Source organism: Gymnoscopelus braueri (genome assembly GCF_963280865.1).
Source record: "Gymnoscopelus braueri genome assembly, chromosome: 6".
Taxonomy (NCBI): Eukaryota; Metazoa; Chordata; class Actinopteri; order Myctophiformes; family Myctophidae; genus Gymnoscopelus; species Gymnoscopelus braueri.
In genome coordinates, this window is record NC_137607.1 from 58117068 (window position 1) to 58133308 (window position 16241).

General features: G+C 41.0%; 1 protein-coding gene across 1 annotated transcript in view; it reads left to right on the plus strand.

The window, feature by feature from the left end:
• Positions 1–16241, plus strand: part of ptprfa (protein tyrosine phosphatase receptor type Fa) — a 396384-nt gene that overhangs the window by 49263 nt on the left and 330880 nt on the right. Inside the window, exons 3-4 of the mRNA XM_080430969.1 lie at positions 7897–8042; positions 9613–9754. Coding sequence (XP_080287095.1) covers positions 7897–8042; positions 9613–9754 — 288 coding nt within the window. The remainder of the gene's footprint in view (positions 1–7896; positions 8043–9612; positions 9755–16241) is intronic.

The following is a 16241-nucleotide window of genomic DNA, read 5'->3' on the forward strand; positions in this document are numbered from 1 at the left end:
GAAAACACATTGTAGAACACTAAACATATACACACTATACACTACTATATCTATCACACTACTATCTATGTCACTAATCAATGATACTGCTTATCGTGCATTGACTAATGCACGATAAGCAGTGGAGGGTAAAGCACCTGGTGGAGGGTAAAGGAACTGGTTGGAATAACGTGTTCCTTCCACACGCTACCCCCCCCCCCTCCCCTGTCAGGTGATAAGAAGCTCCTCATTCATTAAAGGAAGCATGAGCTCGGCTCTGGGCTCTCCCTAGGCTGGCAGAGTTGAGAGTAGCGCCCAGTATTACATAGGCAATTGGCACTGGGTGAAAAAAATATGGGTTACAAAATCTTGGCATAAAAATTAAAATCCATGCTATATTTCCATTATATTTTGTGTCAAGCTATTTCTTTCTTAAGTAGTCGTCTAATAAGCGGGATAATCAAGCCCAGCAGGTCAATGCTGAGAAACGCCCCTTCAAGGGTGATAAAAGCGACTTTGAGTACTTATACTTGAGTGGAAAAGTGCTATATAAATTGTATGTATCATTACTATGATTGTTATTATTATTATGAAGACCTCTCTCCCTAATTCTTCCACCACTTATTTACTTGAGTACATGTACTTGGTTACTTCCCAGCACTGGGCACACACATGCTGTGCCAGGGGAACAATTAATCACTCGTTCAAAGCATTCATCAACTTTTGAACAGTTGTCAACAGCAGTGGGAAGTTGGCAGCAGGTTGAAGTCCTCCGTAGAGACAGTGATGCTTCACCAGCCAAACACTGTGTAAAGGACTAACAATGTGTCGTACTGCATTTACACAATCACTCTGTTTATCTGTCAATGCAACACTTTGTGTTGTGACATTTTCATATTCTATGAGGCGTTGTAGTTTGTTTTTTTGTCAGGTCTGTAACTCTGAGAGAGTACAAATGGACCCTTACGGGTCTGTAACTCCGAGAGTGTACAAATGGACCCTTATGGGTCTGTAACTCTGAGAGTGTACAAATGGAACCAAATGGACCCTTACAGTTCTGTAACTCTAAGTTGTACAGTCACAAAGCTCCCTGGATATATAGTCTACTGGAAATGTCATGAATCCAGAAATGGTGTTTCCTGTTAACTTTTATGATAGAAATGTTATAGGCCTAGTGAATGCAATTCAACTTGGTTGCTAAAAGTTGCATGTTGAGCAATTTGTGTAATTAGCGTAATATATAAATTATACAGTAAAATAAAATACAAAATTCTAAATAATTACAGACTTCCCAGATTACGTTTATTTTAATGGCAATGTACTGCATAGTGCATAATACAATACAAGAAAACATTTGTAGCCTCATTATCATGCCTTTATTGTATCATTAATAACAACACCATATTTAATGGGGGAAAAAATACAATTCAAAATGGTCTAAAAGTGTTTCAAGTTGGCTTACTTGAAAGGTAATTTTGTTTGTTTGTAAAACCATCAACATAATTCAGGGTATTAGATACTACATTGCCAAATACAGGGAAGCTATACATTCACTTAAAGTTAACTCAGGGCGGATTCACACTATGGTCCCGGGTGCGCACCCTGGACCACTTGGCTGATGTTGTGATAGTGTGAACGTTGCGTATCGTTCCCCGAAACTGATCACCGTACCGTACCCGAGACCGCCTCCGGAGGTAGTCTCGGATCCGGATCATGCGTCTTCGGGTACGGAACGATGCAATGTGAGGGGTCCATCCGTACCAACAGGAGGAAGTGGACTGCTAATCATATATAATTTATATATTTTTATAATGACACATTATTTTAGCTGGGTTATACCTTCTCATAGTTCTACTTGAATGTTGACAAGAAATAATAGTGTAGCTAGTGTTTGAGTACCGCGAGCCGTGAAAAAACATAAACAAAAAACACATGTGTAGCGAACGCGTATATAAGGATAAATATACTAAGGATTAGTCTGTGACGTCACTGCTAAAATACCAAGGATGCGTCCATGACGCCAATATCATATTAAAAGAGACGACGTTACATTTTGAGGTTTCAAAGACCAGTGCACACACTGCTTTGGTTGTGTATTGTTGATCTGTTGTTATTATAACTCAAGACAACGTCAGGAACACAGTCAAACTTTATTATTCACTCTAGACTCTGACAAGTGACTTTTCTTCTGTGAATGACATTCTCTCTCCCAAAGCCCCATAGTCCACAGCGCCCCCATGAGGCATATCATTTATCATTACTGTTGAACGAAATGGTCTCAAGTGCGGAAGAATCTTTGCCAATGTGAATACTGGCCAGCTGCGAGAGGCCAATCGTACTCGGGAACGGTTTGAATCAATCGGACCCAGTCTGAATCCGCCCTTAGAACCACAACCTCACAGATTTGTCAGATTTTCCACATTCCGTTCCTATTGGCTTCCAAAGTTTGCGAGAGGGGCCCATTTTGCAAAAGAAAAATGCCACTAATCATGAAATTGGTGTCCGTCAGAGAGCCCTGGGTAAGCAACCCAGCCTGGCGGAGTTGTTCACTCAGAGGAGCACACTTTTCTAGTTTCTATTAGCATTGGTTTCTAGTTTGTCTAATAATGGTGTCACATGTCAAAATTTGCCGATCTACAAGCTCACAATGCTTGTAGCTTGTAGATCGGCTATTTTCGCATTTAAAGGAAAAGTTCACCCAATAAATTACTTTATTTCCATTGTTTACATACCCTGTGTTGTCTTTGACTCGCACATATTTTTAGTTTGTAAAACATTCCTTATAAATAAATAATCCAAAAATGAAGAAAAAACTTGATGAATGGAACTATGTAACAAATCTGTCCATAATGTGCAAAACACAGCTCATATTATCATTTAGATTCTGTTCTACCGAAGTCCGCTGAGTTACGTTCAAATACCACCGGCTCATGTACGAGCGAAGAGCGCGCATGTGTGTGCTTGTAGGGTTCAACCGGAGATTATTCACACGCACACAAGCGCCCAGGCGCCCAGAAGTGTTTTAAGAGTGTATTTTCTCGTTCTATAACCATAGAAGAAGAAAATATAGAACGTGAAGTGATAGAACAGACACCGGACTGCATTATGAGCTGTATTTTGGATATTTTTTTGATATTTGCTGTTGTTATGTAGGGTCACTGATTAATTCCAGTTTTTTCGTCCTTTTTCGGGATTCTTCATTCCCTGTTAAGGAATGTTTTACAAACTAAAACTGCGCGAGTCAAAGAGTTAAACGATATAACGGTATAAATAAAGTAATTTCTTGGGTGAACTATTCCTTTAAGGACATGCTCACAATTGGGACGCCAGGGTTATACAAAATAAATGCAACATGAAATCACCTGCACACTGACATTTTATTACAGTGTAAATGTTTGAGCCTCAGGGTAAGGATTTGCACTGCAATGTTTATTCAGGCACACAAAGCAAAACATCCATGATTTATAATCTACCTGTTTACATCTGTCATCATCCTGCGTGTCTCACGGGTCTGTTTTTTCACACTCTTCAGGGTCTATTAAAAAGACACACACAGTGTTTTTGTAGCGCTAGCTTGTGTTAGATTTACGCCGAGGGTTTTAGGGTCTATTAAAAAGGCACATGCAATGTTTTTATAGCAGTGGGTGTGCATGCATGCTTGTGAAAGCTGCCTGTCAACATTGTTATTACAACATCTAGAACACACTGAAAGATGTGTCGATCACTGTCTGTCTTGGCATGAGAAACAAAACATACGCTTATATTGCCAATGCAAAAGTAGAACAAAACAATCAGAATCAGAATAATGTATGTACAACTAGAACAAAAAATGTGTGCCTGCAGCTTGCTAAGTCTGTGCAACCTTGTGTTCGAGAAGTAGGGTCAAATAAATGAATGTATTGTTTTAACCACTTACCCAAGATAGTACAAAGTCGAGACCTAGCTCATTCGATTCAGCAAGTCCCTAGCTCAGTGAAATGTTATAGACCCAAAATAGTGTCACTACAGAGTACTATGGAAGTCCATAGGTCCAAAAATTAAATAATAAATACCACAATGAAATAAATAATAAACACAATGATATAAATACAAAATACAATTAAATAAATACAAAATACAATTAAATAAATAAATGTATTTATTTATTGTGTATTTTTTTATATATCATTGGGTTTTCTATTTATTTCTTTGTGGTTCTTATTTATTTCATTGTAACTTTTAATGTCAACCTATATATATTACATGATGCCACTTTTAGATATTTAATCAAGTCCATTGGTCCAAAAATTAAAAAATAAATATCGCAATGAAATTAATAAAATCCACAATGAATTAGATAAAAAACACAATGATATAAATAAAAATACAATTAAATACATTTATTTATTTATTCTGTAATGTTTTTTATTTTATTACGTTTTATATTTATTTCATTGTGACTTTTAATGTCAACCTATATATATTACATGTTGCCACTTTTAGCTATTTCATAAGGTACACTGGTCCAAAAATGTTATAACAAATACCACAATGAAATATATAAAAAACATAATGATATAAATAAAAAATGCAAATAAATGAATAAATACATTTATTTATTTTTTAGTGTTTTTCATTTAATTGTGCTTTTTATTTATTTATTTTGGTATTTATTAAATGTTTTTTTTATTTCATGCTGTCTTTTCAAAAGAATGGCTTCCATTTACCCAATCATGGTTTGACATCGCCGTCTGTCAATCAACAGGAACGGGGCGGGACCATAGGGCGGGACCTATTTGCTGATTGGGTAATCCCTGGCTCTGGATTACTTTGGTCTGTCTGTAAAACTGAAGTCAGCTCCGCCATTTTTAAATCCCACTGAATATCACTAGTGTTTTTATCTGTAGATAAAGTAGGCCTATTATAATCGATTTGTAGTAAAAGTTAGGCATATGTGAATGAGAATGACTTGAGGGATGTGATGTTTACTTTAGATTAGATAGTTGTTGTTTTTTTCGCGGACCCCCCGCGGCCCCTCCCCCGCGATTTCCTCCCTCACTAAAATGATAGCCTACTTACTTGTTAATGTTTTTTTTTCTTCACACATTTGGTAAATAGATCAGAGAGAGAGAGAGAGAGAGAGAGAGAGAGAGAGAGAGAGAGAGAGAGAGAGAGAGAGAGAGAGAGAGAGAGAGAGAGAGAGAGAGAGAGAGAGAGAGAGAGAGAGAGAGAGAGAGAGAGAGAGAGAGAGAGAGAGAGAGAGTTGCCACAATTTATTTTTTTGTACATTGAACATTTAAAATGTTCATTCTCTGATACCGATATACAGGTGTTCAACCTGGAGTACAGATTTAATCTTCAGGGCCGCTGTAAGTAATGTTTAACACTGGCATTCTCTATCTCAAGGGTCCCCATCCTTATAGGACCAAAGGACCCCTCCACAATTTTGTAAACTTCCGCGGACCCAGCGCCCCATCAAATATTCATTTGTATTATTCCTTATTAACCACCCCCAATGTATATATAGTTTTACGGTCTTTATACTTGCATATAATCAAGTTGAAGTAACTGATTACATATTTTTTCATTATTAACCCACATTGAATGCTATTTGAGTTTACTGTCTTTATTCTTGCATGATGGGGATATCTGATATTGTTGTCCTGTAATCTGTTTTTTTCTTTCTTTTTTCAATTTAGCTTATTAATCAAGCCAAGCATATAATTAGTCTGTAAGCACTGTCACGTTTTTAAACCTGAGCATACTGATACTGTCATTTTTTTGGGTCATTTTTATTGCTGAACATCCCTCCCAAAAAGTATAGTAGCAACTATTCGCACCTTTCAGGTGGATGAAGTGTATCTGTAACTGGTCATTGTAGCCTTATTTAAATTGTAAGAGCCATTTACACTGATGACCACCTCGTTGACACCTTATTGTGGCAACTTCTCTCTCTCTCTCTCTCTCTCTCTCTCTCTCTCTCTCTCTCTCTCTCTCTCTCTCTCTCTCTCTCTCTCTCTCTCTCTCTCTCTCTCTGATCTATTTACCAAATGTGTGAAGAAAAAAAAACATTAACAAGTAAGTAGGCTATCATTTTAGTGAGGGAGGAAATCGCGGGGGGGGCCGCGGGGGGTCCGTGAAAAAAACAACAACTATCTAATCTAAAGTAAACATCACATCCCTCAAGTCATTCTCATTCACATATGCCATAACTTTTACTACAAATCGATTATAATAGGCCTACTTTATCTACAGATAAAAACACTAGTGATATTCAGTGGGATTTAAAAATGGCGGAGCTGGCTTCAGTTTTACAGACAGACCAAAGTAATCCAGAGCCAGGGATTACCCAATCAGCAAATAGGTCCCGCCCTATGGTCCCGCCCCGTTCCTGTTGATTGACAGACGGCGATGTCAAACCATGATTGGGTAAATGGAAGCCATTCTTTTGAAAAGACAGCATGAAATAAAAAACCCATTTAATAAATACCAAAATAAATAAATAAAAAGCACAATTAAATGAAAAACACAAAAAAATAAATAAATGTATTTATTTATTTGCATTTTTTATTTATATCATTATGTTTTTTATATATTTCATTGTGGTATTTGTTATAACATTTTTGGACCAATGTACCTTATGAAATAGCTAAAAGTGGCAACATGTAATATATATAGGTTGACATTAAAAGTCACGATGAAATAAATATAAAACGTAATAAAATAAAAAACATTACAGAATAAATAAATAAATGTATTATTTAATTGTATTTTTTATTTATTTAATTGTATTTTTATTTATATCATTGTGTTTTTTATCTAATTCATTGTGGATTTTATTAATTTCATTGCGATATTTATTTTTAAATTTTTGGACCAATGGACTTGATTAAATAGCTAAAAGTGGCATCATGTAATATATATAGGTTGACATTAAAAGTTACAATGAAATAAATAAGAACCACAAAGAAATAAATAGAAAACCCAATGATATATAAAAAAAATACACAATAAATAAATACATTTATTTATTTAATTGTATTTTGTATTTATTTAATTGTATTTTGTATTTATATCATTGTGTTTATTATTTATTTCATTGTGGTATTTATTATTTAATTTTTGGACCTATGGACTTCCATAGAGTACTACCAATCAACTCCAAATGACCTGAAACGTAGGTCCAAAGTTCATGTGTGGAAAGTTTTGTGCAGATTGCTCACAAATCCCAGGAGATAGATTTGAACTGATTTTCATATAATTCAAAATGGTGGGAGATCTAAAGCAGTGGTTCTCAAACTTTTTCACATCAAGGACCTCCAAAAAGATATGTATTTGGCCCTGGACCCCCATCTCAAAATATTTTGTTCCAGGGACCCCCAGAAGCAAAGATTTGAGTTACAAATGTTCGCTTTGAAAAAATATGTATTCAAAGATTTGCAAAAATGTTTACGATTTTTCAAAAATAGCAGATCTACAAGCTCATAGCGCGGCGCATTGTGAACTTGTAGATCTGCTATTTTCAAATGGCCGAAATGTATATAGGGCTGAAGTGGTTAATGTATGTTTTGTAATAATAATCCAAATCTACAAAGTAACTAGTAACTAGTTTTCAAATAAATGTAGTGGAGTAAAAATACAATATTTGGAACCGAGATGTAGTGGAGTAGAAGTAAAAGTATTGGAAATTGGAAATACTTGTACAAGTACCTCAAAATTGTACTCAAGTATAGTACTTAAGTAAATGTACTTACTTACTTTCCACCACTGTCAATCAAGTACTAAATATACATTAATCTCTCTCTGTCGCTCTCTGTGTGTGTCTCTCTCTCTCTCTCTCTCTCGCTCTCTGTGTGTGTGTCTCTCTCTCTCTCTCTCTCTCTCTCTCTCTCTCTCTCTCTCTCTCTCTCTCTCTCTCTCTCTCCCTCTCTCTCTCAGCCATGCCCAGCTTCCTGCAGGCTCCCGAGGACCAGACGGGGGTGTCGGGGGGTGTAGCGTCATTCGTGTGTCAGGCGGCGGGCGAACCCAAACCCCGCATCACCTGGATGAAGAAAGGCAAGAAAGTCAGCTCCCAGCGCTTTGAGGTAACACCCTGAACCTGTCCCCCGGCATGCCCCGGGCAGCCTGCACGCACGCACGCACGCACGCACGCACGCACGCACGCACGCACTCACAAACATGACCTGACTAGGGATAAGCGGACGGACGGATGGTTGGATGGCTGGATGGCTGGATGGATGGGTCCCGCCCCTCTTCGCACCCATTGGTTGATGTTGCTTGGTTGGACAAAAATCCTCCCTCCCTCCACTACCATTGAAAACAAAAAAGGTTTTTCAGTTACCTCGTATTGATATCATTAAGTATGTTCAGTTCTTATTTTTGGCCTCAGTAAAAAGGATCATCTATGGTTGCAGTATAGTGATTTCTTTTTTTTTCTCCAAACATTTAAAATGTTCAAATTTTTGGTAAACTCAGCATGAACAACCAGAAGGAGGCGGAACAAAGCAGAAGGAGCCTCGCTGGTTGCTCCGTCAGGGACCAGTCAGAAGGCTGACAATGGTCTCCATTATGCCATGGACCTCTAGTGGTCTGTGGACCACTGGTTGAGAGCCATTGGGCTAAAGGAAGGAAAGAATGTTCTTCCAGCTGTCTGCTTGCTGGCGTTCAGACTGACTACGTGCGTGTGTGTGTGTGTGTGTGTGTGTGTGTGTGTGTGTGTGTGTGTGTGTGTGTGTGTGTGTGTGTGTGTGTGTGTGTGTGTGTGTGTGTGTGTGTGTGTGTGTGTGTGTGTGTGTGTGTGTGTGTGTGTGTGCGTGCGTGCGTGTGTGTGTGCGCTATCCCTCCTATAGACAGGAAGAGACTGCAGTTCACTGCATCCTTCATTAGAGCAAGAATGTGTTTGCTGTCAGTAGGCGTCTGCCGTCTAAAGCCTGGCATAGCTGCTGTCCAGTCAACCCATTCAACAGCTTTGTCCAAACCACCAGGGACACCTTGATGGAGAAACACTCATTAACAATGACACTTTTCTAACAATTATCCACTTGCACCCTAGGGGTGGGGGGCAAGTGGGAAGGAGATCAAAACAAGAGAGCAACAGAAGGCCAGACAAGTTATCTACATATTTACAAATTACCTGAGATAATAAAAAAACTAAAAACTAAACACTAAACTAAGGTGCCTGAGCATAGCAGCAATGTATTGTATACTGTGCATGTTATACTTATACTGTGCATGATAGACAATGGACGTTAAGGTGCTTAGAGGAAAAGGAGCACAATAAAAAAAGACAGAAAAAAAAGTCAGTGCGTTATACAAGGGATTAAGGTGCAAAAGGTCAGTGCGTGTCCACCTAGAGTGGACTGACCCTAGTATAATCCGCAAGTAGCTCCATGAGGGAGTGCAACAAAAAGTCATAGGGCTAAAGTGGTTAATGTTTTATAATGTGTATCTGTAACTAGTAACTAAAGTTTTCAAATAATTGTAGTGGAGTAGAAGTTCAATATTTGCCTCTGAGATGTAATGGAGTAAAAGTAAAAGTATTGAAAATTGGAAATACTCAAGTACAGTAAAAATACCTCAAAATTGTACTTAAGTACAGTACTTGAGTAAATGTACTTAGTGACTTCACTGGTTGTGTGTCCTCCCTCTGGCCAGGTGATAGAGTTTGACGACGGCTCGGGGTCGGTGCTTCGTATCCAGCCCCTCAGGACGCACCGAGACGAAGCCATCTATGAATGCACCGCCGCCAACAGCGCGGGGGAGATCAACACCAGCGCCAAACTCACCGTTCTGGAAGGTAAGACCTCGCTCTTCCTTGTCTCGCGCTGATCGTTTGTATCATCCGGCTCAGTGGTTCCCTACCTTTTCTGGGTCAGAGCCCACTTGAAAATCTCAAAAGCGTTCGCGTTCTGCATTTTCAGAGTATGAATTAATGAATTATTTGATTTAAGTGTCATGCCACATCGTGGCCCATCCCTGAAAAAAAAAGCTTGATGGAGCAAAGTGGCAGTTAGTTGTTTGCTGCTTGTCAGACAGCTGATAAAACAGGCTGACATCTCTATGTGACAGAGTTTATTGAATGGGAACGTGTTAGAATTGATTTTGTAGGTGTGTTGTGGAACTAAGGAGGGAGAATGATTGATGGAGCCCCAAGGGCAATTATCCAATCAAGCACTCAAACTGATGGACAAGACAAACAACCTTGTGCTAAAAGTGTTGTTCTGCTAGACTTTGCCAACTGGTCCGGTAACAAAATGACTTAGTATTTGGACGGTAGTAAAACATAGCTCGGGGCTCTGGCATTAAACAACAATGCCAATATTTTTATATAATATATTTTATATAATTAAGCAATATTCCATGAAAGAGGGTGCTCTTTACTGTTATTGTCAAAACTGTGTTGCAGTTAGGAATGAGGTGGAATTCTGGTTGCCCAATTAAAGTTGCTGTAAGTGATTTTCTTTATTTTTGTTGTTGTAAAAATAACTGTTAAATAGCTCTATATTCTGCTGAGGGTTTGATTCTCCATCTCTGCCCCACTTAATGAACAGAAAATAAATGTTCAGGTCGGGATACCAATTACATCCAATCAGGAGAGAAAACCCGGCAAATATGATTTATCAGCTTAAATATTATAGTGTTCCAGTTCCAATTTTACTGCTCATTCATTGTCTCCACCAAGTCTGTGAGCAACTAATCTCTGGCACCGTTGGACCGTTGGACAGTGAAACCCCAAATTTCACATCAGCCTGTTACGGCACTAACAGGAGGCCGCTTTTTTTGCAAAATCTCATTTTATTATTTTACTCCTATAGATTTTGCCCAAACCTCACACAAATCGGTACACATTATCTCTATAGTCATGTGATCAAGACGTATCTATCCGTCAAAGATCTTGTCAAGAACTCACAAAAATCGTCAGCTCTTTCAAATCCTATTCCAATTGGCTATGACTGCCTTCCAAAGTTTGCGGGCCCCTGGGTAGGCAACCCGGGCCTGGCAGAGACCTGCTTAATCACTTACAATTTCAATTTGTTCTCCCGTATCCTGTATGAGATATTACATGAGCTAGACACGATGCTAAGACGTGCATCTGGTGCATCGCAACGGGTTGTGAGCTAGTAGTTCTTCTAGTTTCACTATTTGTAGTTTGAAGAAGTATTGTATAACAGGCTTAAAGTGCCAGTGAAATGGCATTTACGGAAGCGGAAGAAATAGCCAATCTACAAGTACACAACGCGTTGCACCGCGACATGTTGTGAGCTTGTAGATCTGCTATTTTCACAAAAGTCTTTATTTATTTTTGAAAAATGTGGAATATCTTTGAAATAAATGAACAGCACCAATCTTGTATGGGGGTCCCTAGCTGGCACAACATATTTTCAGATGGCCCTGGTAACCTCAAGAAATGTCTGTACAATGTCTGTACTTGCTTTAAATTATGATCTGATATGCTCAAAATAAATTGATGACGCATCATTTTATAAAATTGTAAAAAAAAAGAAAGAACGAATTGCTAAAAAAAACTATTAAAAACAAATTTTGCTTCACAGTGTGAGTGCCATGTTTCTGAGCTTATCTATGTCTTGCCTATTACTGCATTAAGTCTGTGGTTCTCAAAGTGGGGTCAAGGACCCCCAGCGGTCATTTAGGAGGTTCCAGGAGGTCTCCAGCAAAATGTGTTAATATAGTATGAAAATCAGTTGAACCACATTAAACCTATAATATACACCGGCTATTTTAAAATCGCTGATCTACAAGCTCACGATGCTGAGATGAGATGTGACACGTTGTGAGCTTGTAGATCTGCTATTTTCAAAACATTTTTTAGACATTTTATACATTTGCAGACATTCTGCATAATGACTACTTTCTACTTTTGGTACTTTAAGTACATTTTGATACCAATACTTTTGTACTTTTACTCAAGTCAATTTTGAATTCCGGACTTTTACTTGAAAGTGGGGAGGAGGCGTTACAGATCATTTTCAGAGCTTGCGTTGCTCCAGACGGAAGCATTTGAAAATTGTGAGAGGCAACAGTCTGGCTCGTTACAATGGGGCTAGTCGGACCAACGGAATATTGACATGGACGTCCAGTGGTGTAAAGTAACTAAGTACATTTACTCAAGTACGGTACTTAAGTACAATTTTGAGGTATTTTTTACTTTACTTGAGTATTTCCAATTTTCTGTCATTTTACTTCTACTCCACTACATCTCAGAGGCATATATTGTACTTTTACTCCACTACAATTATTTGAAAACTTTAGTAACTAGTTACTTTGTAGATTTAGATTTATTTAGATTTATTACAAAACATACATTCCCACCGCCCTACATTCCCACCGCCCTACAGTATATACATTTCGGCCATTTGAAAATAGCCGATCTACAAGCTCACAATGCGTCGCATCGCGACACATTGTGAGTGTACAGATATTAATAAACTACTCAGCAATTCACTAATAAATCCCTCTGCAAGGGTAGTCGTCGTGTAGATTACAGCAGTGTCTATCAACCTTTTTTGTGCCAAGGCACACCTGGCATAGCCAAAAAATCCCAGGGCACACCTAGATATACGGTATATATAATTATATATATATATACGGTATATCTATATACACAAACTAGGGGTGTGCCGATTTTCACATTTCACGAAACGATACGATACGATATTGGGCACACAACTTCGATACGATTTCGATACGATACGCACTTTTTTATCATGAAAATATATGGGGGAGAAAAAAAGCAAATGCAAACAAATTTTTCTGTTTTTGCATTATTCAGACATGCAAACTTGTAGCTTTTCAGCTTCCACTAGCCGTTTTGAATCCAAATAGGGCAATAGTGTGACACCTGACCCGAAAAAAAACAGCATGTTGTCACCCTTTTCACCTCGGGGCTGTTTGCATGCCTGATTATTATTATTGTTTAAAAAAAAAAAAATCAAAATCATTTTTTTTCAAACCTCCTTCAAACGGCGCGGCACACCTCAGCAGTAGCCCCGGCCCAAAATTGGGACGTTTGCCAGGGTTGATATACACTGGATTACAGTGTAACTACTCGACTGCAGGCGACACACTTAACTCAGGCCACACCGTTACTGACTTTTAGGTCAATTTATTTATCACACACACATTCACACATAAACACACATGAGCTAAATACACTAACACTTAGTACAGTATTGGTCTTCACATAGCCAGCCCGCGATCACTACAACCGTTAGATCTCGTAGGCTTTATGAGCTAAGGTGGCTTAAGTTAGCATGAGCTCCGCAGAGCTAGCAGCAGCAGTAGCAGCAGTAGGTAATTTAACTGTAAATAAAGAAAACAGAACACAAATACACCATCAATAACACAAAACGTTGCCATATACATAAGCGATATACATAAATAAACCGCCAGGGCTTATTATACAAATATAAACACTTTTATGCACAATAAACGCCAGCTCTTACCAGTAGACATCTACACGCGACAATGTTTTGGTTCCGACTAACGGAAAAAGCTCTACAAAACAGAACAGCAACGCATGCGCACAATGGGTTTAGCGAGCGCCCCGCACTACCGCTAGAGGTCACTCTCGCATCATAAATATCAAACAAATATAATATATATAGAGGTATTACAGTTTTTCAGTGCAAAAACCCAACACCTCCCACTTGGGAGCTACTGATCAAAAGATCCAAGTAGGTCACACACAAAACACTTCAGTCTCTTGTTAATAGTCCAATTGAGGTAGGCATTAAAACAATTATGAACGGAGGATACATAAGAAAACAGTCCTTAAAAGTGACGATGACACATTAACTTAACTAGCTATGGAGGTCGGCACCACCACCTTCCTCCATACTGAGTGTAGGTAAACCCACGATCACTCAGCCGCCTCCCAGAGTACCCGCTAAGACTACAAAATAAAAATGGGGAAGAAATAAAGTCCAATCAAAGTCATAAAGTGTTTGGGTACCCATGGTAAGGACGTATCACCTTTACTGTTGATCTTCCACCGGAAGTAAGACTACCAGCCTCCTTACGTCTCTGTGAAGGACGGTAGATGAGCATGGCACCTCGTCCTTTTTCACCCGGGACCAGCAGATGGGAGGACTCTGGCAAGTCCACACCTTGACGTCACGGACGACGCCCTTGCCATCTGGAAATGCCTCGATGACTCGACCCAGCCGGAAACGACCTCGTAGAGCATTCTGGTCCGCCACCCACACCAGGTCCCCGACAGCAGCATTTCTGGCCGGAGCATGCCACTTCTGCCGGACAAACAGATGAGGACCCGCCAACTGGCTCCACCGCCTCCAGAACCTGTCCACCTCGATTTGGACTGCCCGAAGACGACTGAATGGATAAGCGGGGAATTCAAAGCCTTGGGTGTCACCCCTGGGCCCAGCCCGCCCCAACAGTAATGAGTTGGGCGTAATGACGTCCACAGACTCCTCTTGGACTTGAGCCCTGGCACCGATTGGTCTTTCGTTGGTTAGGTTAGCAGCCAGATAGAGGAGGGTCTGGAACTCCAGAGTAGTTAAGTTCCCCTCCTCTCCAACGCTACTCAACGCCTTCTTCAGAACACGGACAGCCGCTTCTGCTGCCCCATTCCTACGTGGTGAGTCTGCAGGACTGAATTCCCACGCCCAGTCAGTTCCAGCCACAGCTGCCTTTCTCTGGACATCCTCCTTGTTAATGTCCGTCAGGAAGCTGTAGAGGTCCTCCAACGCAGGCCTGGCCCCCACAAAATTAGTACCCTGGTCTGACCAAAGCCTCCTCAGATGGCCCCTTAGTGCAGTGAACCGTTGATATGTTCTGAGAAAGCCTTCAGTCGACAAGTCTTCCACCAAGTCTGCATGGATTGCTCTCGAGGCCATACAGCTAAATACGACACCCCAGACCTTCTTCTTCGTTCTTCGCTTCACCACATCTCGGACCATGTATGGACCGAACAAGTCCAGCGTCGTGTACTCAAAAGGAGCTGCTGGGCTGGTGCACACAGGGGGGAGATCGCTCATCACTTGGGTGTTTAACTTGACTCTGCCCTTCCGACAATGTATACACAAGTCAATCACTCTGCGAGCGACTCTAGGACCTTGCACCACCCAGGCTCTAGCCCTCACCCGAAGGAGGGTACCAGCGACACCTTCGTGGTTGACACGGTGAGCCTCTTCGGCAAGAAGGGTGCTGATCCGATTGTTGTAGGGGATCAACGGAACCCCAGACCTCTCCTCTTCTACAGACTGAAAGCGGCCGTAGCACAGCAAGAGGCCTGTTGTATTGTCCTTGTTCACAACGAGTCGGTTCAGAGTAGTTGTGGGGAAGGACACACCTGACTGAGCAGCGAGGCATAAGTCCTGGAATGCAGTCTCGCGCTCCCTGACTGTGAGCACCGCCTCCCACTGTTCCCGCTTGCCGGTCCTGCCGGACAACCAGGAGAGCACCGCTCTGCGGATGTAACCCACAGCCCCACATAGTTTGGTCAAGGTGCTGAACCTCGAAAGGTCCAATTGGTTCACGAGAGCCGACCCCCACAACCTCTTCACACTGTCGACGTTAGTGGTAGTTGAAGAAGACCCTGCAGTTGTACCTGGCAGGGACTTTGGGACACTGACTGGTGCCGACCCATCTGGAGCAGCCAACTTCCTCACTTACTCGTTACCGCGGCAGAGAAAGCTTTTCTTTGCAATGCGCTCACGGTTTCCCTGGACCCGGACGCCACCTCAGCAGCGGACTTCATGGGCCACTCCTCCACTGGTAGAGATAGGAATTCCGGACGGGGCGTCACCAGACCAATGGGGTCATACAGACCAGCTACCTGACTCAGTAACTGCCGGCGGGTCAGGGGATTTGGCGTCTTCTCCTCGATGTCCCCTTCAGTGAGATCCAGCTCCATGCGCATCTTCTTCTTCCTCACAGAAAAGTTGATTGCCACCATGAGGAAGAGACTGTCTTCCCCCACACGGTAACCAACCCCCAGGGCCTTGTTGTCCTCCTCCCGCAGTTGGTTGGGCAACACAATAGTCTCTGGCTTGGTTGGCGCAACGCCTTCCCTTCCACTCTGGACAGACCGCACCCAAGGTTTGAGGTAAAACCCTCCGGTTGCGAGTATGGCATCGACCCCCTCTAGAATTTCACCCAGTCTCTGGGGGTCGTTGTGGGACACCAAAATGTCGTCTACGTAGGCATTGTCTACGATGACGCTCCTCTCTTCCACCTTGTCGACGAACTGTGGCAGGTTGGCGGTCTCACGCATGGCCACCTGAGCGATGCACCCGGCTGGT